This window comes from Mirounga leonina, unplaced genomic scaffold (assembly GCF_011800145.1).
Source record: "Mirounga leonina isolate KUSES-001 unplaced genomic scaffold, KU_Mleo_1.0 Mir_104, whole genome shotgun sequence".
In the NCBI taxonomy this organism is placed as follows: Eukaryota; Metazoa; Chordata; class Mammalia; order Carnivora; family Phocidae; genus Mirounga; species Mirounga leonina.
This window is the reverse complement of record NW_023270231.1, coordinates 13,119,723-13,146,873: the sequence shown is the minus strand read 5'-3', so window position 1 is coordinate 13,146,873 and position 27,151 is coordinate 13,119,723. Positions and strand designations below refer to the sequence as shown.

Sequence of the window (27,151 nt, the reverse complement as noted above, 5' to 3'; positions counted from 1 at the left end):
ACAGCAGGTGAACCCATATTAGATACTGAACACTCTTTGAAGCCATGTCCGATCAGAAATCATGACTCTCATCCAGTAAACCTACGGGCAAACAGAACCATTTGAGAACATCTACAGTTCTGTATGGGATAGAATGGCAAGAGGGGAAAAAAGAGGAAAAGAAGGTTAAGTCTACCAGTCATGGTTCAGAGTTACCTGGTTACATATCTGAGAACTCAAAAGAATATTTCTGTAAAAGATATAAATAAAAATATATTTCTAAACAATAAATGTGGAACCTGGGGTCAAAGTAACAAAAAATAAGGTAACTCAAAGTACCAATTAGACCTGAGGTCCAGTCCTAAATAATTACCTTAGCCAAACAGCATAGATAACCATTCTCCATATTTACAATAAAGATAACAATAACAATAGCAATAACAGACGTAGTCATCACTTACTGCCCATATGACAGGCAATGAGTTAACCACTTTATATCCCTTCTTTCTTGTAATCCCTATCCCAATCCCATGGAATGTAGACATCATTTATTTCCAATGAGAATCAGAGAGATGAAGTAATTTGCCCAAATGTATTGCCAAGTTATAGGACCAAGATGTAAATTCAAATTTGGAGTTCTTAATCATTATATTTCAAAGGGTGGTTGTGAGGATTAAATCTAAATTAAAATTTCAAAAGTAAGGAAAGCACCTTGCATAGTGCCAGCTCTCAGTACATGCTCCCTGGTAGTTTGCGTCCCTTCCTGTCTATATTCGCAATCCTTGTCTCATCCTTCACAAGGGAGGGACGGTAAGGCTCAATCGTCCATGGCCAACTCTCAAATCATCTGAATGGTGGCCAAAGTCACTGAATTCCTGGTCAACTTACTGGGAGACAGATGTGGAGGAGTGGAAGGGAGGCCAGGAGAAGATCCCCTATGCCATCGGTTCCTGTTCCAGCTAGAAAACTCAGAATCTAGGAGGCATAGGGAAAGGGGTCTCTGGCTTTGCTGTGAGAACTGGAGCATCTAATTTTCTCCTCTGGAAATTTTCCCCTTTGTAAGGACGGAGCTGGGCTGCACGGCCCCTGAGGGGACCACGGAACTGTGGCAAAGAGCTCGTGTCCCGCAAGTTATTTAACTTCTCAGATCCCACCCCATCTTCAAAATGAGTGGTAATGATTGTAAGGCAGTTTACAAGGTTGCTTAACTGAACTAAGTAATTGCACAAAATGTGCTTAGCGGAGTGCCTAGTTCATGGTAAGCATTCAATAAATGTTGGTTATTATTTCTATTGCCATTATTTTTATGATTCCAACCCCAACAACACTCGAGGTGTCTCTATTAAGCCAGGGGGTCCCGATGTGAATGACTTGAATTTACAAATGCATTCAATGGTCTGTCCAAACAGCGGGTCTACAGCTCTTCATTTAGGGCTTTCCATGGTACAATGACCAGGTTTTCTCCCTCCGGGGAAAGTCCGCGACTTACACAACAGCCACGACAGTGCCTGCAGAGAGTACCCTTCCCCTTATTTTTCAGAGGCCGGGTGAGGCCTGAGCCCGACTTCCACAGCCCGCCCATCTCAGCCACCATTGGTCGCCTAGTCGCTGGCGTGATTAAGGCCCTTCCCCCTTCTCTCTGGGACCACGCTGAGGCGATCTCCGGAAGCGGAGGGGGCCTCAAAGGAGGGACGCGACGCATCCTGGGCTTTGTAGTCCAACCCTACAGCTGCAGCCAAAGATCGGGGCGTCAGGACCCGGAGAACTACAATCCCCAGCAGCCGGCGGCGAGCGGAGAGAGGGGGAGCTCGCGTCACGTGGGCTCTGGGCCTGGGCGGGCTATTTCTCAGTGCGGCGGCGGCGGCGGCGGCTCGGGGGACCGGGGCCTTTTGTTTGGAGCGGCTGCGGGGGGCGGCCCCGGAGCGGCGAGGCCGGCGGCCTTCCCCAGCTCGCTCGGTCCCGGCACACCCTCGCGGGGGTGGGGAGGCCGCCCCCTGGGCCGGGCCTCGCCTCAGGCGCCGCCGCCCCGCCCTGGGCCCGCCCCGCCCGGCCTGAGGGGAGGAACCGGCTGGGCCTTCCCGCGCGGCCCAGGCACCTCCGGAGTCGCAGCCACTACCCTGCGTGGTCCGGACCCGAAGCTTCCCCTGGTTCCTTCCGCAGACGCCATGAAGATCAAGGATGCCAAGAAACCCTGTAAGATGGGGTTTGGGCCCGTCGGGTTGGGAGAGCACTTGGGCGCCGTGTGGAAGCGCCTTAGCGGAGCGGCCTCGTTCCCGGCCTGTCGCTCCTCGCCGGCGCCTAGCACGGCATGGGGGCGCAAGGACCATTTCAGCATCGGGATGGAGGCGCCCTCTCCATCCTCCTGTGCGCGCGTGACGGACGCCTGCCGCCTCCCGGCCCTTTCCTCCCACTTCCTCCTCGAGATCTGGGACGCGCTTGGAGGAATTTTTGATTCGGTTTTTGCCAGGCAAGACGAGAGCTACCAGTCCACTCCCCCAGCTTCCTCTGAAGTCGGGTTGAAAATGGGTGTCGTTTGCGTGGGGGTTTTTGCCACCCTTCCCCCCGTCTTTTTTTCCCCACTAATTTCTGTGCTTCCCGCTTGTGACCTTGAAATATTGGTGTGTTCCTGGGAGTTGTCACTGCTGTTACAATTAGTCTTTTTAAAACACGCCTGTAACTTACCAGTGGGTAATTGCCTTGGCTTGTTTTTGTTTAGAAGAACAACTAGGTCGTGTTTGCTTAAAAAAAAAAAATTGATAAAAATCATGGGTATTCCTGCCACTCAGAGCTAACCGCTATTAATATTTTGGTGAATGCTCTTACTAGAGATTTTTCTACGACTACGTATGTACGTACTTTTTAATAAAACATTCTTTACATGTTTTAAGAGACCAGATCAACTTTCATTTCCTTGTTATTTTTAGCCTTTTAAAAACCTTTTGCTCCTATAAATAGTTTATTTAATCACTCACGATTTTCATACTTTGTAAGTAATTCTCCCAGGGGAACTAGGAATGTGGGGAAGCATGCTTATCTTAGAATTCTATTGGTATTTAACAGTTTTTAGTGTCTCATGTGATCTTAGAGTTCTAAGAAATCTATAAAAGGGAGCATTGACACCTTCCCTTCTGGCCCTTCAGGGTTCTCTTAACCTCACCCGAAAGGCAACATACCAAAGCACTCTGAAAACGACTAATCACTATTTAAATGTGAGATAATTTGGTCTTAATTTTACAGATGAGGAAATTGAATTTATCTAGCCCCAGAGTAACTTTTCTGAGGCTGTACCAACCAACCCTGTGCTAATGAGGTTCCCCTAAGTCGACTGACTCATAGTCCAGGGTTCTTTCTTCTGCACCCATAGGGGTATAGTTTAGTTGAAATGCTTAGAGAAACCTTTCAGATCTGGTGATTTTTATCTGCCTGCTGAAGAAAAAAAAAATATATTTTTTTAAAGATTTTATTTTATTTATTTGAGAGAGAATGAGAGAGAGAGAGCCTGAGAGGGGGGAGGGTCAGAGGGAGAAGCAGACTCCCCGCCGAGCAGGGAGCCCGATGCGGGACTCGATGCGGGACTCGATGCGGGACTCGATGCGGGACTCGATCCCGGGACTCCAGGATCATGACCTGAGCCGAAGGCAGTCGCTCAACCAACTGAGCCACCCAGGCGCCCCAAAGAAAAAAATATTTTAATGATGATTTCTTGTGGTAACTAGAGTTCCTGTTCAAGGAGTCTATAAAATAGTGATGTGAAGGCTTAAGTGACAGTACTATAGAACCACTTCTGATTTTTTTTATATTTGCTGAATTAAACTAATCTTGAACAGATGCAGTAATGTAAAAACACTTGGACATCTTCCATTAACACATACATTTTCCCTGCTTGTCTTAGAACTTCCATTTAGTAAAATAAGTTTAACTATGACAAGCTCATGCAGACTCTTAATGGTTTTTTCTTTTTGCCATGGTAGTGATTCGATTTGTTAGATTTGGGCACACCTAAGTATTAGAAAACATTGCTTTTAAATAACATCACTAATATATTAGGAGATTATAAATCAAATGCATGTATTTAACCAGAAAATAAGAAATTAGTTTCATCTGCTGGATTGTATGAGTAAAAGGTTAGAATCTGAAATATGTGTTAATTGAACTTCAAGGAAAGGATGAAGTCAAACATTAACCTAATGAAAAATTTTTGCTAATGAAAATATGGAAACCTGAAAAATGGCAATGTTTGTTTGCTTTACCTTTACTTAAATATTTCACATTGCTTAAATATTAGATATTAAAAAGCCAGACAATCATGGGTTCCTTTGTACCTCAACTGACAGGATGTCTTGAGGTATGTTCAACCTTTGTTTTTGTTTTTGTTTTGATTATTTATTTATTTATTTGACAGAGAGATCACAAGTAGGTAGGCAGGCAGGCAGAGGGAGAAGGAGAAGCAGGCTCCCCGCTGAGCTCAGAGTCCGATGTGGGGCTCCATTGCAGGACCTCGGATCATGACCTGAGCCAAAGGCAGATGAGCCACCCAGGCACCCCTCAACCTTTGTTTTGCTTACCTTTGTGGCATGTAGCCTAATTAACAAGATGATAGTAAAAGATACATTTTTTTATTTTTAATTTGATAAGATAAAGGTTTTTGAGTCTCTGCTTTGCTAACCCAAGCTGTTACCTGAAGCTTTTGTCAAGAGCAGAGGGAAGTATATGACATATGTGTGTAGTTTGCTTCTATATAATTTGATTGGCCTGTTTGTTTGTAAATTGAATCATTACTTAAGAATTATCCCTTCCATGGGTGCCTGGGTGGCTCAGTTGGTTGAACATCTGACTCTTGATCTCAGCTCAGGTCTTGATCTCAGGATTGTGAGTTCAAGCCCCATGTTGGGCTCCATGCTGGGTGTGGAGCCTACTTTTAAAAAAAAATCCCTTCCAATAGATAATAAGATACAAATGAATATGATAGTTTCTAATATTCCCTTAGATGTACTAATATACCAAAGGAAAAAAAATATTTACCTAACACTCTTCTAAGGAATTATGATACTAAAGGTGTGAAGATGGTTATTTTCTTAGTCTGTTTCAAAACACCAACATTTTTATTTGGAATGATTATTGGGAAGAGCAAAATGAATGTCTTCTTTTATCCAAGAACTTGAAGCATACCTGGAATTTACCAGTGCACATGCCCATTTTAGAATTTTGTTTCTTAAAATAATCCACTAATGTTTTAAACATTTTCAACATTTGGTCCCTCTTTCTGCTAAAGAACAATTAAATCCTAATTTGGCATAGGATCCCTTTGGGCTGAAATCTGCATGGAGCCAATAGCAATTAAACAGTTCTTTAATGTTTCTCCCCCACCCCTTTACAACACCTAGCAAGACACCAAACTCTTAAAACACATTTTGTTAGAAATCAGCAGTTTGCCTTGTGGCAAGATATCTTCTGCTAGATATCAAAGGGATTGGACTTGGCAGGTTTCTTCATACACAATCTACCTGGTAAGAAAGATAATTCTTGGTAGCACTTTATGCTTATGCTAGTTCTGGATATTTTTGTTACTGATGGGGAGCTAATGACAGCTCTCTTAGGCTCAGCTGAGAAACAGGAGTTATATTTTTGAAGGCCGAGTAGACTTCTAGGAAAGTCTGGAGAAGGCAGTGCATATTTCCCATCATCAAAGTACTCATTTGTAGTTATGGAATGTGTGTTTTATTTTTTAAATGTGTGTTTTTGTTCATTATTTTCACCTTGGCAGAGGAGAGTTTTATTACCAAAGAATAAAAAATGTTGAGGTTATATGCAATAAGTAGCCTGCTCATGCACTGGTGACCGACCTTTAACCTGTCTCTTGGCTAGAAGCAACAAAGCTATATATAGATACTTGCCTGATTTTTTAGGAAACCGTTATTTTTCTTACCTCATGAACTATTAGTGGACCTGTGGTTGTACTTAATAACCTTATATTTATTTGCCTCATACTTAGAATTGCGAATAAAGTTTGAGCTCCATGTCCCTTTCCCCCTCCTGTTTTGATCAGTGACAAAATATGTATTTTTTTTTTTTTTTAATGTACTGGAAAATGTTGGGCACCTGAGTGGCTCAGTTGGTTAAGCGACTGCCTTCGGCTCAGGTCATGATCCTGGAGTCCCGGGATCGAGTCCCGCATCGGGCTCCCTGCTCTGCAGGGAGCCTGCTTCTGCCTATGACCCTCCCCCCTCTCATGTGCTCTCTCTCTCTCATTCTCTCTGTCTCAAATAAATAAATAAATAAATCTTAAAAAAAAAAAAAGATACAACCTAAATTCTTAAAAAAAAAATGTACTGGAAAATGTAAAGATCAGTAATCAGACCACTTACTAAATGATAGGAGTGGATCATAATTAAGAATTTGTGTTTTCTGTGGGACACACCTTCCTGACTCAGTCGGTAGAGCATGGGATTCTTGATCTCAGGGCTGTGAGTTCGATCGAGCCCCACGTTGGGTGTAGAGATTACCTAAAAATAAAATTCTAAAAAATTACTATTTTTTTCTTTTTTCAAGTTCCAAAGAGGCTTTATTACATACAGAGGGGAGGGGGTTCAGTCCTTCTTGGCTGCTGCTTTTTTCCCCCTGGCTGCCAGGACATTGCTCATTTCCTCTCGGCACGAATGTGTGTCTCCACCCTTTTCTTGATGAATTTGAGGGTGCACTTGTCCTTGGAGACCTTGCGCATGCTGCTCGTGTGGGGAAGTGGTACACCTCTGGGATCATATCCCACACAAACTTGGTGTGCTTGGTGAGGCCCCCCTGGCGGCGGCTCTGCCTCAGCTTGCCCATGTTCTAAGTGACCTTGTGGCCCATGTTGAGGCCCATGGTCATAGGGTAGCACAGAGAGGCTGCTGCTCCTCCATGACTCCCGCGGCAGAGGCCCCCATACTTTTCTAATGTGATTTTTTTCTCCCCCTCTGGCATAAGGAAAGGAAATCCAGAACTCTGCTGAGTTAAAAGGCTCACTATGCCAAAGGTGGCTGTTACCAGCTTTTTTTCTTTGGAGTCACTGGCAAGGCTGAGTTCTTTCAGTCCCTACCTTCCTGATTTTAAGAAGAAAACTGTCATAATTGAGATTTAGTAAGAAATAGAAAGGACATGTAATGTTCTCGTTTGCACATGATTACTGAGATATTCATCGTCTACAATATAGCATCTCTAGTTACCCTTCCCTTAAGAACAGGTAGCACTAAAAGAACAGATGCATCTCACAGGCTAGATGTGAAATGAGTCTTGGGCTTTTTGCATTCTTAATTTTAAAAACCTACCTCTGTAGGGGCGCCTGGGTGGCTCAGATGGTTAAGCGTCTGCCTTCGGCTCAGGTCATGATCCCAGGGTCCTGGGATCAAGTCCCATATCGGGCTCCCTGCTCCTTGGGAGCCTGCTTTTCTCTCTCTCTCTCTCTCTCTCTCTCTCTCTCTCTGTCTCTCATGAATAAATAAATGAAATCTTTAAAAATAAAAATAAAAACCTACCTCTGTAGGCAGTAACTGTTAAATAAATCAAACAATTTTCCAATTTAATTTGCAGTTTTTTCATAGAACCTTCTGTTCCTCTAGTCCAGTGTACAAAAGTGGGTCACACAAAGATTTAAAATTGAATGGTAGTAATTGTTTCATGAGTTTGTGGTGGTTGTTGGTTGTTCTTTTTCTTTTTTTTTTTTTTTTTAAGATTTATTTATTTGAGAGAGGGAGAGAGAGAATCTTCAAGCAGATTCCCCACTGAGCGCAGAGCCCAGTGAGGGGCTTGAACTCACAGCCTAAGCTGAAACCAAGAGTCAGTTAACTGACCGAGCCACCCAGGCACCCCTGGTGGTTGTTATTCTTTATGTGTTACATGTCATACATATCTTTTTTTTTTTTTTAAAGATTTTATTTATTTTTTAGAGAGCGAGTGAGAGAGAAACAGCATGAGAGGGGAGAGGGTCAGAGGGAGAAGCAGGCTCCCCGCTGAGCCGGGAGCCCGATGTGGGACTCGATCCCAGGACCCTGGGATCATGACCTGAGCCGAAGGCAGACACTTAACCATCTGAGCCACCCAGGCGCCCCATGTCATACATATCTTAAAATATTCTTTAGTAATTAATGTAATTTAAAAGAAATGAGGGATTTGATATACTGTAATAATAAAACATAGTTTTGTTTACAAGTTCTTTTTACTTTCTGTGTGGAGTTTTCTTTTTCAGATAGGACAAGTTTGGTTGTTTGATGCAAATATATCAACAAAAGCCTTTTTTTTTCCCCCCCCGATTTTATTTATTTATCAGAGAGAGAGAGAGAGAGTGTACAAGCAGGGGGAGCGGCAGGCAGAGCACACACGGGAGAAGCAGGCTCCCGGCTGAGCAAGGAGCCCAATGCCATGCCGACTTGATCCCAGAACCCTGGGATCATGACCTGAGCCAAAGGCAGACGCTTAACTGACTGAGCCATCCAGGCGCCCCTTAAAAATCATTTTAGTTATATAATATCAGAAGCATTCCTATGTTTTATCTAATGTCCATTGAAAAGTGCCCTAATTACATACCTGTTTAACAGATTGGGAAAATTCTGAAGTTATCTCTGATTTATTGATCACTAGAGCTACTCCATATTGTTTTTTCTTTCAGTGTGTTGTCCAAGCAAACAGTTGCTGTGAATTTTCTCTCTGTAACTGTTAGTATTGGGGCTTGCTACTAGGGATTTAAAAATTGAGAAAATTTAGTCTTGTTTCTTTTACGTTTTATTTTTTTATTTTTATTTTTTTTTAAAGATTTATTTATTTATTTGAGAGAGCGAGAATGAGAGAGAGAGAGTACATGAGAGGGGGGAGGGTTAGAGGGAGAAGCAGGCTCCCCGCCGAGCAGGGAGCCCGATGTGGGACTCAATCCCGGAACTCCAGGATCATGACCTGAGCCGAAGGCAGTCGCCTAACCAACTGAGCCACCCAGGCGCCCCTCTTTTACGTTTTAGTTACTTATAAAAATCTATAGGTGACACAAAAGTGTTGTGCCTGTTTGGGGTCTTACTGCCCCCCAGGTTATGGTCTTAAGTCATTTAACTTTTTTTTTTTTTTTTAAGTTTCTTTTTTAACACTGTCTTTAGTGTCATCTGTATCTGGAACTTGGGTTTCAAATACAAAAACAAGTGAGCTAAAAAAAAAAGAGTGAACTATTTCTCCAGGAGAAGAGAATGAGAATTACTCCTTCCTCATTTAATATTACTTACTAATTTCAGTAAGCATAAATTCTGAAATGGAGAAATGTATAGAATCCTTTCTTGTTGAATTGTATGTACCTGGTTTCTAATAGGCAGATATATCAAATAAAATATTAATATTTAAGAAACAGATTTTGGAGGGAACTAGTTTTCCTTGACAACTTACACATAAACTGTTACATACAATTTATTCTGAAGCATTCTGTAATACGTATATCTTAAGTATTAAATTATTCTTGAGTCTCTATCATTTTAAGATCCCAGAGAATAGAAACAGACGTTAAATAAACTAAGATTCAGAGAAGTTAATGGCTTTTCCAAAGTCATATAAGTCCAGTTAGTGAGAGAGCACCAAGTTCCAAACACAAATGATATAACTGCCTGCCCAAATGTTCCCAAATAGACTTTATCTTCAACGTTAACAGCTAATTTTATTAACCAGATGTACCAAAGAAATACATTGTTCAATGAGCAAAGAGTAAGATTTCTTTTTAAGGAGGTACTTTTTCCCTTGGGTTACTTGAAGTAATTATAGGCCAGTTTTATTGCATTAAAATCTTATTAGAAACATTATCAAGCCGTAGGTGATGACCTATTTATTAAAACAGAATTGGTCCAAATTTTTCCTGATCCCCTCAAGTATTTAATAAATGAAAAGGAATACCTACCTGACCAGGAATTAAAAGGCCCTGGGCCAGCTCTAAGCATCCTATGTTACAGGTTTTTAGAAAATGTATAAAGTAATTCTTCAAAGGGAAAAAGTTGAGTTGCACATAGAAGCAGCATCTTACCCCCAAAATACTGACGGCATGATTCAGGATATATGAAGTTTGTGGCTAATTAGCTCCTAAATTGCATTTCTAAAGTTGATATATATGTATTTTTTTTTAATCCACAGCTTTCCCATGGTTTGGCATGGACATTGGGGGGACTCTAGTAAAGCTCTCATATTTTGAACCTATTGATATCACAGCAGAGGAAGAACAAGAAGAAGTTGAGAGCTTAAAAAGTATCCGGAAATATTTGACTTCTAATGTAGCATATGGATCCACTGGTATTCGGGATGTACACCTTGAACTGAAGGATTTAACACTTTTTGGGCGAAGAGGGAACTTGCACTTTATCAGATTTCCAACCCACGACCTGCCTACTTTTATTCAAATGGGAAGAGATAAAAACTTCTCAACATTACACACGGTGCTATGTGCTACAGGAGGTGGTGCTTACAAGTTTGAAGAAGATTTTCGCACAGTAGGTATCTTACTCAAAACCAAAAATTGATACTCATTTTCTCTTTCTTTTTTTTTTAAAGATTTATTTATGAGAGAGAGTGTGGGAGCAAGAGGTGGCGGGGGTGGGGGGGCGGCGGCGGCGGCGGCCAGGAGCAGAGGGAGAGAGGGACTTAGCAGGCTCTTCACTGAGCACAGAGCCCGTTATGGGGCTCAGTCTCAAAACCTTGAGATCGTGGCCTGAGCCGAAACCAAGAGTCAGACTCTCAACCCACTGAGCTACCCAGGCACCCCCTCTTTAATTTTTAAAATACAAGGCTGTTTCCTAGATTAGTTCCCCATGCTGGATATGGAGGAAGTATGTATTCATGACCAGCTTTTCATTTGGGGCACTTAAATAGCTTTTATAGACTGTGTAAAAAATTGCCCAGATTTGGGCTTATTGTACATAATATTTGGTAAAACCTGCTAAGTTCAGGGACTGCTATAAAGCTACAATAAAAGGGGATTTCAATGAATTTGGCAGCATACAAAGCCAAATATAAGTGATGTTTGAATTATTTTCTCTATTACTGTCCTATGTATGCATTGTTTTTATGTATTATTCATACAGTCCTGTCTCCCAGGGCCATCTCTTTCCTTGCCCACCCCCCCCAAATCAGCTGAAGCCCGTATCTTTTGATCAAGTAGACATCTGAATGAGAGTCATGTTAGCCCTTTTTTCTGGTTTTATCCACCAACCTTACCATGTTCCTATCTCAAAGGGGGTCATTTGGATATAGCAAGAGGACTATGTAAACACTGATTTATTAAGTGCTAGTGGGGGTTTGCCAAGCTTCTAATCCTTTCCTATAGAATAAAGATTAGAAAGTTGGCATTTGGAAGTACTGAAATTTGTTTTCTTTGAAAATATGCATGTGAACCATTTAATTTCTTAAATTCATATAAGAAAAGTCTGTTAATAGAAGATAAGTTATCGCTTATGGCTGGCATAAGTGAGCCCATTAAACTTTGGGATAGTTTAAAAGTCTAAATTGTTACTAATTTTTTTCTTTTGATGGATAATACTGATTTGTATTCAATTTATTGAGTAATTTGAACATAAATTTCATAGATTTGAGACTAGTTTGCTTGAACATGTGATATTTAGTGTTTGCCAGAATTCTTACCAGAAGCAGTATCCTTGAAGCCAGCTTTCACCTGACATTGAAGTATCAATTATTTTCTTTTTTTTTTTTTATGATTTTTATTCCTATATTAGCATGAACTGAGGGAGGGGCAGAGGGTGAAGCTGACTCCCCACTGAGCAGGAGCCCGATGTGGGGCTCAATCCCAGGACCCTGGGATCATGACCTGAGCCGAAGGCAGACGCTTAACGACTGAGTCACCCAGGCGACCCAGAAGTATCAATAATTTCTAGTGATGAAGTTCTGTAATAACTTTATGTTGATGCTCAATCATTTATTAAGCTAAATATTTGAGCTTAATATGTGTCAGGTAATATGTGTCAGGTATTATGCTAGACACAGAACTCAGCTGGGAATAAGACCCAGTCTTAGCCTTGAAAGAGTGCAGTGTTCTAGACCACACAGATAAGTGAGTTATAAGTAAAAGTACAACGCCTCAAGTATTGATACGAAAAGCAGTGCCATGGGAATACCAGAGTAGTATTACCTAACAAGTTCTGGAGAATGAAAGCTTCCCAGAGGAAGTGATCTCTGAGCTGAGATCTTTTTTACAAATAGTTTATAATACATTCTTTACTAACCTGAAATGAATTTAATAATTTCAGACTAGTACCCAAACTATAATATAGAAATTGGTAGATTCTCTGGTATGATCACATGAGAAGGCATAATGAGAGAGAGAGATGCTGGCACTTCAACATAAATTCACCATGAATTTTAAAGGCACAAATGCTAGTAGATACGGTATGTTTTATTGGAGAATCTTGTACCTTAAGTGGTGTTGCTGTTTGTGACATAACACTCTTAAGATGCTAAATAACACTTGGGAAAATTCCAAACAATAAAAAAGTCCAATATTTCCTCAGTTTATATGGTGATTGCATTCCTAGCAAATTTAGCATATATATAAAGAATACTTTGTGCTTACATAGGCTCAGATAATTATAAAGAAATTTTTTTTTTTTTTTAATTTATTTGAGACAGAGCACAAGCAGGGCAACGGGCAGAGGGAGAAGCAGGCTCCCCGCTGAGCAGGAAGCCCAATGTGGAACTTGATCCCAGGACGCTGGGATCATGACCTGAGCTGAAGGCAGACACTTAACCAACTGAGCCACCCAGGCACCCTTACAAACAAATTTTCTTACTGCTCCCTAAAAAAATGTCTGTCAGAAGGCTCAAAGATAAGACAGGAATAGGATAATAACTTTGTTTTTGCACAGCTGCCCTACCCATTGCAGATATCCGGCATCCCAAATCCCTGCCCACTAAATGTTAGTTTGGTCCTCTTCTCCACTCCATCTTTGTGAAAACTGAAATATCCCTAAAAATTTTCAGAATGCATCCAGAGGTAATACCACTATCACTGAGAACCATTGGACTAAGATTCTGACACGAAACAAAAAAAGGGAAAATGTACGGGTCATAGATGATTTTGAAGTTTTATAAAGTTCATGAAAATTATACAGTGCAGTTGAGTCATATTTTGAATACTGTCCCTTGTTCACTTTATAAAACTTCTGTGGTGTTTTTTATAGATTGGAAACCTCCACCTGCACAAACTGGATGAACTTGACTGCCTTGTAAAGGGCTTGCTGTATATAGATTCTGTCAGTTTCAATGGACAAGCAGAGTGCTATTATTTTGCTAATGCCTCAGAACCTGAGCGATGCCAAAAGATGCCTTTTAACCTGGATGATCCCTATCCACTGCTGATAGTGAACATTGGTTCAGGAGTCAGTATTTTAGCAGTCCATTCCAAAGACAACTATAAACGAGTAACCGGGACAAGGTAGTGACCTTTCTGTTCTTATTGCAGCATTCATGTTGTTTTATACACACAAGTTGTGAAATCATCTTAATGCTAGCCTCTAACATGCATTTGTGCAGTAGCAAAAAATGTAGCTGTGCAAGTATAAGTTAAAGTGTTGCAAATAATACTGTTTTATAAGGTATGTGTATAAAGACTCAAACTAAAATAATTAAATATTTATATTTGCTTGACAACAGTTGGCATCAAAATTTCCATAATTGTAAAAGGGAATTTTTATCTGGACTGATTGCAATAACTTTTTTTTTTTATTATGTTAGTCACCATATAGTACATCATTAGTTTTTGATGGTAGTGTTCATGATTCATTGTGTCTCATAACTTTCTATTTTCCAAAGCATTCCTCTCCTTGTTTCTCCAGTGTTGTATGATCTATTTAAGCCTGAAGTTTGCCACTGGTCAGCTTGCATGCTGGTTGGATTAGATTCACATTTTAAGTGTCCTATTGGGCAACATTGTAATAATTCTTTTTGCTTTAAGATTTACTTTATTTATTTGAGAGAGAGTGGGGGGAGGGGCAGCGAGAGAGAGAATCTCAAGCAGACTCTCAGTTGAGCACGGAGCCCCATGCAGGGCTTAATCTCATGAGCCTGAGATCATGGCCTGAGCCGAAATCAAGAATCAGATACTCAACCAACTGAGCCACCCAGGTGCCCCTGTAATAATTCTTATAAGATGAATTTAACATGAGCTCATTATGGGATAACATTGATGTTCTAAATATCCCATAAGATTTTCTATGATGCCTGAAATACTGTGAAGTAAAATATTTTAAAAATTGTTCTTATGATTCTGATACTTCATCAGCTTTTAAGGATAGAAGCTCCTAATTATTTGAGGAAGAAAGATGGGGGTTTATGAAAAAGAACTCATTGCCATTTTAAAGTAGTGCTCTTACTACTAAAGTGATACTTAAATTTTTTGTTGCAAGTAAACTCTACCCCCATGTGGGGCTCAGACTCATGACCCTGAGATCAAGAGTCAGTGCTCAGCTGGCCAGGCACCTCTAAGTGATACTTAAATTTAATTAGTATTTTATCTCTGTGGTGGCTAAAAATCTACCTCCATTGTGACTCTATGCCAAAGACTTACAGGGAAATATTACCTATTTCATTCTAAAAGAAATTCAGTCTGTTAACTAAATTCTAGCAGTGCTCAGGGATACATGGAGTCTTTTAGAAATTTAGGTGAGACTGGGGAGCAAAGGTTTTGATTTTAGGGATTAGAGAGGCATGATTTCATTTTATCAGTATATCCAAAAAAATAATAGAACCAAGTAAATTTTTATCATTAATGGTACTGACCAGCCTGACATAAATTTTCTCACCATATTCATTTCTGGGTCATTTTAAATGCTAATGTGTCACACTGAATTGATTTCAGCCTTGTCAGACCAAGTAAATAGGCCTTTCACTAAATCATTTCCTGGAAACCATTTAGAGTTGCAAGCTTTCTCCTTTTAATTCATATGGTACTAATTTTTAACACTTACTGCTTCCCCCCCCCACATGTAAAAGCATTTATTTTTAGCAATTACAAAGTGTAAGGAATTGGGTAAAGATATTAGAAGATATTCAACATCTCTTCCTGCCTTCATGTTGCTATCACCAACTGATTTTTCCCTCTTTGGTTTATTCTTTCATCTGACAAGTTTAGTTTGGCATTTTTCTTCATTATGTTGATATTTCAGCACTTGGTATTAGCAATGTGTTCTTTCTTTGTGTTTATTAATTACATGGATATTCCATCTTTTTACTCTGGAGAAAGAATACAGTGTTAATGTAACTTACCCAGTTTTCTTTCTTTTTTTTTTTCCAGCCTTGGAGGGGGTACTTTTCTGGGTTTATGCTGTTTATTGACTGGCTGTGAAAGTTTTGAAGAGGCTCTTGAAATGGCATCCAAAGGTGACAGCACCCAAGCTGACAAGCTGGTCCGTGATATTTACGGAGGAGATTATGAAAGATTTGGTCTGCCAGGTTGGGCTGTAGCATCTAGGTAAGTTTAATATTTATATTGTAATTAAAGTTGCTTATTTAGTTTTTAGAAAGCAACATATCAGGAAGTTGTTAGGGGGCTTACTGTTACCCAGTTTAGGTTCCAAGTTGTGAACACGCATGTAGTTTAAAAATAAGATACACATTAAGGGGGCACCTGGGTGTCTCAGTCAGTTAAGCATCTGTGTTCAACTCAGATCATGATCTCAGGGTCTTGGGATCGAGCTCTGCATTGGGCTGTCCTATCACCAGTGAGTCTGCTTCTCCCTCTCCTCCTGTGATCTCTCTCGCTTTTACTATTTTTTTTTTTTTTTAAGATTTTGTTTATTTATTTGACAGAGACACAGCGAGAGAGGGAACACAAGCAGGGGGAGTGGGAGAGGGAGAAGCAGGCTTCCCACTGAGCAGGGAGCCCGATGCGGGGCTCGATCCCAGGACCCTGGGATCGTGACCTGAGCTGAAGGCAGACGCTTAACGACTGAGCCACCCAGGTGCCCCACGCTTTTGCTATTCTTAATGTTTATATACATTAAGAAGTCTCCCCTGGTGTACCCCATAGGAAACCATTTTTATTAATTCTTGAATATCCTTTCAGTATTTCTTCATGCAAGTATAAATACATATCCTTATCCTCCCCTTATACAGAAGGTAGCTTTCAGAAGGTAACATTAATACACCATTATACAGCATACTACTATATGTACTCTTCAATAGGCAATATATCCTAGTCTGTGTGCCGCCCTCCCTCCCTTTCTCTCTTTCTCCCCCCTTCTTCTCTCCCCCTTCTCTTCCTTTACCTTCCCCCCTCCTACCCTCCCTCCCTTATTAACAGCCTTTTGGTATTTTATCGTGTGGATTTATCAGAGTTTGATGGTGGTTTCCGGTATTCTGCTTTGTATAGTTCAATGGGTCAGTCAGTAACCTTGCTACCACATACCTTATTTTGTACTTGTGTAAATTTATCTGTAGGATAAATTCCAAAAATGTATGAAGTGTTGCTTAATTATCAACAGAATTTTGTTTTTCATTTCTCTGCAGTTTTGGGAATATGATTTATAAGGAGAAGCGAGAATCTGTTAGTAAAGAAGATCTAGCAAGAGCTACTTTAGTTACTATCACCAATAACATTGGTTCTGTGGCACGAATGTGTGCTGTTAATGAGGTAAAAAAAATTAACTATTTGAAAAATGTGGATTGGAGCTTTATGTACATGTAGCAGGGCTTCTTTGTGTTCCTTAGAGACCTGTAGGATTGAGATCTCCTCCATTAAATCCCAAGGCTCATTAGCTGTATATGCCATGTGTACCTAATTGTTATGTTACCTTTAAGGAAAGTAGCAGATAATTCAAGTTGGAAATAGAACAAAGAGATACTTATATTTCAAATTTATCTAGAAACTTTTCCAGAAATACACAACCTAAATTTCTTGAAGATAGAAAATTCTTTCCAAACGTAGGATGTTTTTGAAGTAACTAATTATTGAAAGGGGTATTTTTTGCTGTTAATGTTGCATTTGATTAGCGAGGTGCTTAGAAGTTTTCTTACTGCCTTCGGCTTCTTTACAGTGCTGCCTTGTTGCATATGGATCAAGCAGCATTGTACAGGGCTATGAAGGCATTGAGACTTGTTCTTCACCTGAACTTTGAATGATGTATACTTACAAAAAGCATGTACTCCTATATTTACCCTCATCGTTGGGTTATTTTTATTTGAAGGAGATTATATATACAATTCTGCCTTCATGTAATAGATGTATTTCCCACTTAATTTTTGTAAATATCAAATACTTTAAATGAAGTGGGAATTTTACTTTTTGAGGGAATCCTGCATTTGTTCATTCATTTATTCATGAAGTATTTACAGAGTACCATGTGCCAGGCATTGTTCTAGGCACTTGGGATACATTAGCGAAAAAAAACAAAGATCCCTGACTTTATGCAACTTCATCCATTCTAGTGATTTAATAAATTTTAGTATGTATTTGGTGATAAATGCAATTTTTTTTTAAAAAATCAAACAAGATGAAGAGAATTGAGAGTAGACCAGCAGAAGACAAATGGTTGAGTAATTGGATTGTTGAAGGAAGGCTTTATTGAAAATGTAATCCTTGGATAAATACTGAAAGGAGGTGAGATAATCAGCATGCAGATATTTGGGGAAAGAGAAGCTCCAGCAGAGAACAACTGTGAAAAGACCCAAATTAATTATTTGAATTATTCTGTTTAAATCCAGAATTCTAAGTTTCTCAATAACAGCGTAGTAAGTTGGTTGAGAGAGCCACTAACAGATGTTCTAACCCAGGTTTAGGGAATATTTCACACTGGGGGGCTGACAATAATCTGGGACCTTTTTTCTTAGCCCTATAGATCTCGATTTTCACTGGCCACTTGACTTAACAGTAACTAAGGCCATAGTTTACCCAAACTCAGTGTGCAAAAATGTATACTCAAAGTTCAGTATATTATTGTGAGAGTAGAAAGGTTTTCTGGAGACTGAAACACCAGTTCCTCCATATAAGACTTCCTTCAAGGTATATATGGAACCAAATTAGTGAGTGGAATCTTGGAGAGTGACTTGATAGGGTAGGCTGGGGCCGGAGATGCTGGAAGCCTCAAGTTTACAGTGTTTTAATCCTAAACCCATTTAAAATACTCTTCCTTGGTTTGTCTCCTTTGATCTCAATACTGTTTCTCCAAATTACTTTCTTAATAGATTATTTACTGGCCATTTTCAAAAACAAGTCTCACCTAAAACCATTTACTAAAGTCTTTCCAGAACTTTTTTTAAAAATAGACTATATTTTTTAGAGAAGTTTTAGGTTCACAGCAAAATTGAATAGAAAATACAGAGTTCCCATATATACACTTGAACCCCACACCTACACAGCTTCCCCCACTGTCAACATCCAGAACCAGATTGGTACCTTTGTTAGTCACTGAACTTGCAGTGACACATCACTATCACCCAAAGCCCATAGTTTACATTTGGGCTCACTCTTGTGTACATTCTTTGGGTTTTCACAAATGTGTAGTGTCATATCCTGAACTAAATTTTAAATATTCAGGATTGTGGAGATAATATGTACTAGGAATAATAGACACTAAAAAATAGGGTAGTAGTTGTTTACATTTTTAAGTAGAGATTTTCTAAACCCTACTGTATTATAAATTCTACTTGATAATTCTTACTTCAACTTATTTTCTTTGTTCTTTTCTTTTAGAAAATAAACCGAGTTGTCTTTGTTGGGAACTTTTTACGTGTCAATACTCTCTCAATGAAACTTTTGGCATATGCACTGGATTATTGGTCAAAAGGTCAACTGAAAGCATTGTTTCTAGAGCATGAGGTATGATAGGAAAGTAATGCTTTGCAAATTTTAATAGCATGCTTTTATATACAGATTCATACATTGCTTCTTACTGTGTACTCTTAAGTATAAAACTGTTTTACCTAAATAGTATATTGAGTCCCCCATTTCAATTTGAGTTGGGGGGATAGGCGTTAACTATAACCTGGTAGGCACCCCATTAAGATGGAGTTTCCCATTTCCTCTGACCGAGAGAGAGAGGGATATTAGGTCTTGTGAGCTCCTTAAATATTGGGGCTGCTTGTGTACTTAAATTGTATTTTTTTGTTTTTTTTTTCTCCCCTGAGATAACAAATATTAAATGTGAACACCACAAAAATAAATAATTTAGCAATGAAAATTCTTCTGAATCCTCCCACCACAACCTCATCCCCCACATCCACAGGGACCACTGTTAAAATTTTGAAGATTCTTCTTCAAGATTTTTTTCCTATTCATTTACTACATCCAGTTACTCTGATCTGAAATTATCAGTTCATACAATGTTTTGGATTAAGTAAACTTACCTTGAATTGTTTTGTTTCTAGTCAAATGGACATAATAATTTAATAACACAGATTCAGAGTATTCTCTTGCGTTTGTTTCGCTGTCACTGCTCTCACTGTGGTGTCCTGCTATGCAGGCTCCACATGGCGTGCTGTGTGCGGGGAGAGTGGCAGGTGGAACAAAAGGACTTGTATTGAGGAAAGAGGAGAGGGGCTCAGAATTGTAGTAACAGCCCTAGAAGCTTTTCAGTGTCTACAAGCCACACTTTAAAAAATGTGTATTTCAGAGTGCCTGGGATGCTGAGTTGGTTAAGTGACTGCCTTCGGCTCAGGTCATGATCCTGGAGTCCCAGGATCGAGTCCCCCGTCAGGCTCCCTGCTCAACAGGGAGTCTGCTTCTCCCTCTGACCCTCACCCCTCATTCTCTTTCTCTCTCTTTTTCTCTCTCAAATAAATAAAATTTTTTAAAAAATAAATGTATTTCATATTTTTCAAATATTAGCTGACAACACAGAAGTTGGTAGGTTTCTGAATAAAAGTTCTTAAATAGATTATACATAAGTATCTGTTCCTAATAGTTAATATTGTATGCTAATTTAAAAGCTGAACTGCATTAATAATTGTTTTAAAATTACACAGGGATACTTTGGAGCAGTTGGTGCACTTCTTGGGCTGCCAAATTTCAGCTAAAAAGCATCAGGTTTTTCTCCTGCTAATAAATGTCATCCATGAGGAACTGAAAACCAGAGGCATTATTACTGCATTATTGTCACTGGGAACCAAAGGATAACAGAGTAGCACTATTCCTGTTGATTTTTAAATGTCACAATGGTAAGCTGCTAAAAGTTGCCATATTAAAAGAGGGAGCTCGGTAACATGTGAAGTATTTCTAATTGAAATGCTTTCCCTTCTGTATATATCCAGTGTTAAATCCTTAAAATGCAATACAGCCTCTGATTATTGAGCTTCCTCTCAGAAGATTTTCTATTTATTTTATGTAGCCAACTCTTGCAGTACTGTATGCTCAAACACAAATCTTAAAGTCTCTGAAATGTTAAGCTCCTGAAGATAATTGGATCTGGATATTTGTTGCAAGTGCGTTCTGTGTGTCTTGGTTACTAGTAAGTGGGCAGTAACATACCCTATATCAAACTTACTGAAATGGCTATCAAAGATGATCGTTTTGATGTGATTTTAGAAATGTTAAGGCAATATGAATTATTCATGATTGTAGTTTTCTCAACATTTCTCCCACCAAAAAAGCATGTTTATATGATCTTTTCCCAGAAGTACAAGCTTTTTCAAATGCCATAATTTGATTGAAATACTATTGTTAAATATTAGCCTGAATTTTAAGATGAATCCTAGAAAATCACATAATTGGTGATAATTGCACTTTCTGTATTTTATGTTAATCATTATATTTAAAAAGTGTTTTGTATTTTATAGAGACTTAATTACATATTTGAAAATCCACTTAATGAGGTCCCAGGACTACACTAATAGAATATGGTTTGTGTGCATTGATAGAGACCTGTGCTCTCTCTCTACCACATTTATCTCAGACCTGAACTTAGTCATTTCTGTTTAATTAGGTCTGAAACTTCAAAGCTAGAGACTTTAATCTATTATGAACAGCAACAAAATCACATTTATTCTAAAGAGATGTCATGGAAATCTAAAAGATGAGTTGTTTTGAAACTGTAGGGGTCTGAGGCAGTATTGCAAAATTGGAAAAGGATCAGTGTTTTGTACATTCTGGTAATAAAGACATTATAGTTCCAAAATTTGTAAATCCTTTTCCCTTGGAATTTGTTCTCTATTTTGAAGTCATTTTTTATAATGTTACTAATTTTTTCAGATACTTTGGCAGTAACATTTTTGGAGGTCCAGTAGTTCAGCAAAGTTGTTCAAGCCTGTTAATTAATTGGTTTAAGAGGTAGACTTGGGGAAAATATTCACTTCCTTAAATTACCAGTAAATGTGGATATACTTTGAAGAGCTTAAAAATTGTTTACATTATAGGAAGAAGGAAGTATTAATATGTTTTTACGGAACATAATTTTCCTCCATAAGGAACAATTTGCAGTAGAGGTGCTTGATAAAGACATTTCTCCTTACAGTTCTCAAGTTTTGTGCTCAAATATTTAAAATTCAGTTTTATTTAATCTTAAGACATGAACATATGAATAATAGGAGTGACTATTCAGAGGGAAAAGCATGTAAGATAATTTTTTAGAATTTAGAATATTTGCAAGTTTGAATTCATGTCGAGTCAATAAGTCACTTTGAAAACCTACAATGACTAAATGTTTCTTACTTTAATGTTTCCATTGTTATGGCAAGATATTTCTGTCACTACAAAAAGCCATGTATTCAATTTATTTTAAAATTTTGTGATTTGGACATTTATACAAAAAGTTTTTATTTTTAAATGATAATTTCAAGTTCATGGCAAACTGTATTAGCACCTATAGACCTGGGGCTGTCTTTAAGAAAGGAATGGAATGGTCAGAGTCCATGTAAATTAATTTGATCAATGTTTTGGTTAATTTGGGACTGTGATTCATACTTTTGTCCTTTAAAACTAAGTTACCTGTTAAAATGCATATACAGTGAACAACCATTTCACCACTGTTGCTCTTGGCTATTCTCATGTATAATCAAGAATTACTGGAGCAATAAGCATGAACACAAAGTTGTGATAAAGACTGACAAGATTCTAGTTTTTTATTATAATCTCAAAATTCTTTATAAGCATACAGTGGTAAATAGGTTTAGTTCTTAGCCCGATCAGCATAATGCCTCAAAGCTCTATTTCTATTAGACTGTACAATTTAAGAACATGAAGTGTAAGCCATACGTAATTTTACGTTTTCTAGTAAGTATATTTAAAAAGTAAAAAGAAACTGGTGAAAATCATTTCTATTTAACCCAGTATACCTGGTATGTCACCATTTCAACATATAATCACTATAAAACGTTATTTAGGAAATAATGTATTGTTTTTTAACTCTGTCTTTAAAACCAGTGTATATTTATACTTTGGGCACACTTCAGTTTAGGCTAACCACATTCCAGGTTCTCAAGCCACATTTGGATAGTGGCTTCTCTACTAGACAGTGCAGTTCCAGAACTAGCTCTTAAAAAAAAAAAATGAACACTATCATGTATCCATTAAAACTTTTGAATAAAGGCTTTTTAAAGACTGTTTGAGAGGGGATATGGGAAATACTATTTTTTATGGAAAAAAATACGGGAACTTTTTTTTTTAAATACAGAAGGAGGTTAAGAAGTAGCTCATTTGGGTTAATTTTACAGACTAGCTGTATTTCTGACCAATCCAAAAATGTCTTACATTGGATCCTGCCATTTTATCATACTGTATGTCATTTTTCTAGTGATATTGATAAGTTGCCCAAGACCCATCCTGACTGGCCTCAACAATCTCCAAAATGTCAGTTTCCTTCACTGAAGCAAATTTGATGATTCCAGTGACTTAAATCCACCCAACCTTATGTAATTGAATTTTGAGAAGACAATTTTAAAGGACTAAAAAGAGACCCTTTTAATTCTTGAGTTCTGTACACAGAAGTTCTTTACAATTTTTGGATTTAATTTCCATTCTTAAAAAATGGTAAAATATTTTCAAATACAAAGAGCACTATCAGGTTGTTTTGGGGCTAGATGAAGAACACAAGGTCTAGAACTTTCCACCACCAGTCCCCCCTCCCCCCAGAAAAAGATTGCCTTTTAACTAGAGATGTTTAGAAATAATGGCCTTCAGTTATATACCCGGTTTCTCCAAAGACATAGTATTAGACTTGCTTGCCTGTCAACGGGGGCATTCCTTGCTCAGCTACTCTAAATAGGTAGGCTCTTCATTTGGGTTAAGTCAGTGCCATTGCCAATAATATACATGGCCACTGACAGTCTTTCAAGAGGTTCAGATTCTTTGCCAAATAGTAGATTCTATAAAGATTCCTGAGTTTTTTACCTTTGCATGCAAATGTGATTATGGTAGGTACCAGTTCCTGAAAGTCCCATTTCTATAAGAAAAATGATGCAGCTAAAGGGAAAGGTTTTCCTCTATGTCTGATGGAACTCTTGCCTTGTAAGAGCAGTCTCTCACATCTTGCCTTGATTTCTAAGGTTGCATTCTTGGGTGGAAAGCTTAGCAAGGCAGTAGTTTCCAGATACCCTTTATAACCACTCTGCTTGTTTGTTATATGCAAAAATGTTCATATTTTGTATAGTGTATATTTTTTTTCTGTTGAGCACTTTATGCTTTTTAGTCTATTGCATTTGAGAAAATATAGTTTAGAAATCCTTATTTAAAGCCATGTAAAAACCGTTCAAAGGGTAATAACCAGAAAAAATGAGTGTGCATTATTTTGCATTTAACTCATTGTTTTGTGGTATATATAAGCAAAATATTAGAAATATATTGCCTTTTTGTAATACTCTGACCTTATTTAAGATGATTTGCCAGGAAATGTCACTGATGCCCTATTTTCCTAATGAGTTTATTAAGTGTGGGTTTTATTCTAATACTGAAGGAATTCAGCCAACTTTGTTTCTGTCATCAGATAACCTCAGAAAATAATGTGCTTTATCTATATTACTGTCTGTTCCATATTTGAGACAGTAGTGGTCTTATATTTTCTACTGAGCCTAGTAATAATCAAAGACCAAAAGAGGTCATTTTTTTCTTCCTTTAAGGTATTTTTAATAGCCTAATAAAAATGATGGTGGTATAAAAAGTAAATCACCCCACCTTTTTGACCATATCTAAAATTCTGAGTAATTGCCACTTCCAAAAAGTCTTCTCAAAGCAGTCTCTATTGCTTGTGTTATCGCTTGTGTATTCAATGGATGTGGGATCTTAACTTGGTATTATATTAGAAATAGTGCCAGCCACTGGTCTAAATTCTTTGAATGTTATTTTATTTCATTGTAAAATGAGGGAATTGATTTGATACAATGGGAAACAACTCAGTTATCGTCAGGATCCTGAAAAAAGTTGCTCCATTCATGGCAGCATTTGGAAAGACTAAAATAATTTGTTCAGGTATGTTGTGTCCTGTTTTGGAGTTAATTTGATTTGTATATGTTGGTAGAGGCACTAGATTCTGGATTCTCACCAAGCCAGTAGAGTGGTATTAGTTACTCTCTCATAAGGTTATGTTCTTGTCTGTAATAGCCTAGTAGATAAAGTATTATGAGGGGTTTTATATATATATTATTAAAGTGGGTGTGTGTATGTGCACACGCATGGTTGCACACTTTAATCTGTGGGAGTATCTGGAATTTTTATTGTGTTAACTTTTAAATTATGTGGACATTGTTATAGTTTTTCCATTGTACAAAAAGAAACATCCTGCTAGATTCATGAATGTTTGAATATTAGATATATTTGGGATTTTTAGTGGCCCTTTAAGCTGTTTCTTCTTTCTGATCATTGTGAGTAGGAACAGATGCAGGATAAACCCCCTCTAGGAATTACTTACTGCTTTTGTCAGACACATTTTGTAGCAAAATTTATAAAACAATTTTAATTACCTCCAAGTGAGTTGAAATATCATGTGTTCTAGCCGTTTACATCAAATATGAAGACCCAGAATGCTTTTATCCTTAGAATTGTCTGAGAATAATCAGACTGTACATGGTTCTGACATTCCCAGCTTATTATTTAAAATAAATATAGTTGATACTGGGACTTCCAGGTACTAAATAGTTGTGCCGAATGATGTGTGTGAGGGGAAATAATTTTTTTTCTTAAAGAAATCTTTATATTCTGGCTCTTTGAGTTGTTAAGAGATTATTTTTCTTTGAAATTTTCAGTCATTTTGCTGCAGCTGCCACTAATTTTGTGTTTAAAAGAACTAATGAATATATTTTTCAAAGGAGTAAATGAAGTTAATATGCAACTGAATTTCTAAGATATTGCTGACTTTTTTTGCTATTAACATCTTTCTTTCATTGCATTGCTTACAGTTTCAGTAGCTTCCAAAGAAAACATCTGAGTTTTTACATAATTTGTAAAGTATACATAAGTAATGCAAATAGTTTGAAATTATTTTAGCTTTATGTTGTATCTCTGAATCATGGACATCATACCTGGCGTAATCAGTAGTTATTGCAGATACTAAGTAAGCCATTTTTAAATTTATAATTTTTTTCTGAGATGCCCTTTTTAGTTTGCAATGTTTAGAAACAAAAGGTAACTTTATACACCTAACATCAGTATCTTAGTCTCTTTGTCCCATATATAATTAATGGAATTAGGATGTAAGTCCTATTAAGACAGTTTTATTTTATTTTTATATATTGTATGCTTTCCTTTTTATTTGAACTACATTGAGACTGACTTCTGACTGAAGTTGAATGGCATTTGTCTTAATCCTGCCCAGTTATTGACCAAATCATATCTAGATGTTTGTATGTTTTAATTTTACTTACACGAGCCATTTCAGTTTAAGTTGCCTTATTCTGTCGCATTGTTCTTGTCACGTCTAAGCTCTGTCATGTTGGAATTCTTTTAACACTGAATCTGTGATGTAAAAATGTATGATGTGCTACAAATTTTATTCATAATTAACTTATAGCCTATTGTAACCTATAAAACATTTCTTGTAAATTGTCATTTATTTTTTGATTTATGTACATTTTCTTTTGTAAATTTTTAAAACACTTGTTGTGGCCTGTTGTATAAACATTCCTGTGCTCTTCTTAATGCTTATTTGCATGAAAGAAACTTAGGTTTTGCTTGTTTATATTGGATGGCCATTAAGCCAACTTTGGTACTCTCTGCCTTCTTTCCTGTAGTTTAACTTTTTCTAGTTTTGTTCATATTCTAAATAAATGTTAAAATCATTCTTATTTCCTACTTTCCAAATAAATTCTCTAAGTTGTTTAATATGTGTATCTTTTTATTATTTCATTTTATATATTGTACTCCCGCATTTTCACTCTGAATTAAAGTTGTAATTGAAATTACCTATAATAGAATGTAAACTCTGAGAGCGAGGACATGGCACAGTCTTAGCTCTCTCCCCAGTAGTTGGCACAGAGAAGGCGTTCAGTAAATAAATACTTGCTGAGTAAATTCACTGTAGAGAAAATGTCCTTACCTAGTCTGCCTCTATAAGATAGAATTACAGTTTTTCCCCACCTTCCTCTTCCCATCATATTCTGGTAGGACTTTCATTTATTAAAATGTTTAAACTTAACTTTTTTTCCAAATGAGGCCATGTTACCCTACACCAGTAATGAATGTCAACAACAGAGGGGTTTTTCCAAACTCTTGGATATGCTCCACAGGAGATGCCAGAACTTTGTGGTACTTTGGATGTGTTATTTCATACATGCTTCCTCTAAACCAAAACTTCATTTACTTATTTTTAATAGACAATGACTGTTAGCTTTGTTTAAAGAAAAAAAAAGGTAAAGAGATGATCTTAATATGTGAGGAATTAATTTGGAAAGTTTGTCTCTATTTTCAAATTGAATGATTGTTGATTCCAGGCATACAGGAATGGTTGACAACATGAAGACTACCAATATGACTCCGGGAAGTACATATCCTTTGTGTTTAAGGGAAGAAAAAAAATCTGGATGCCTGGGTGGTGCAGTCATTTAAGTGGTTAAGTGTCAGACTCTTGGTTTCAGCTCAGGGTTGTAAGATCAAGCCCTGCATTGGGCTCCTCATTGAGCGCTGAGTCTATTTGAGATTCTCTCTCCCTGTCCCTCCCCACCCTTCTCTCTCTCTCTCTCTGAAATAATTAAACCTTTAAAAGAAGAAAAATCCAGTAAATAGCAACTAGGATGAAAAAAGTGTGAGATGGTGACT

The 27,151-nt window shown here is 37.9% G+C and overlaps 1 protein-coding gene and 1 pseudogene across 1 annotated transcript; one reads left to right on the top strand and one right to left on the bottom strand.

Annotated features, from left to right (window-relative positions):
* The first annotated feature begins 1,979 nt into the window (after window positions 1-1,979).
* On the top strand, window positions 1,980-26,224 carry PANK3 (pantothenate kinase 3). Its single transcript, XM_035013928.1, has 7 exons — window positions 1,980-2,172; window positions 10,108-10,460; window positions 13,161-13,414; window positions 15,272-15,448; window positions 16,486-16,609; window positions 18,668-18,793; window positions 19,939-26,224. The coding sequence occupies exons 1-7, from the start codon at window positions 2,145-2,147 to the stop codon at window positions 19,987-19,989; spliced, it is 1,113 nt and encodes a 370-aa protein (XP_034869819.1). The 5' UTR covers window positions 1,980-2,144; the 3' UTR covers window positions 19,990-26,224.
* Window positions 6,567-6,939, bottom strand: LOC118015340 (annotated as a pseudogene).
* Window positions 26,225-27,151: the final 927 nt, after the last annotated feature.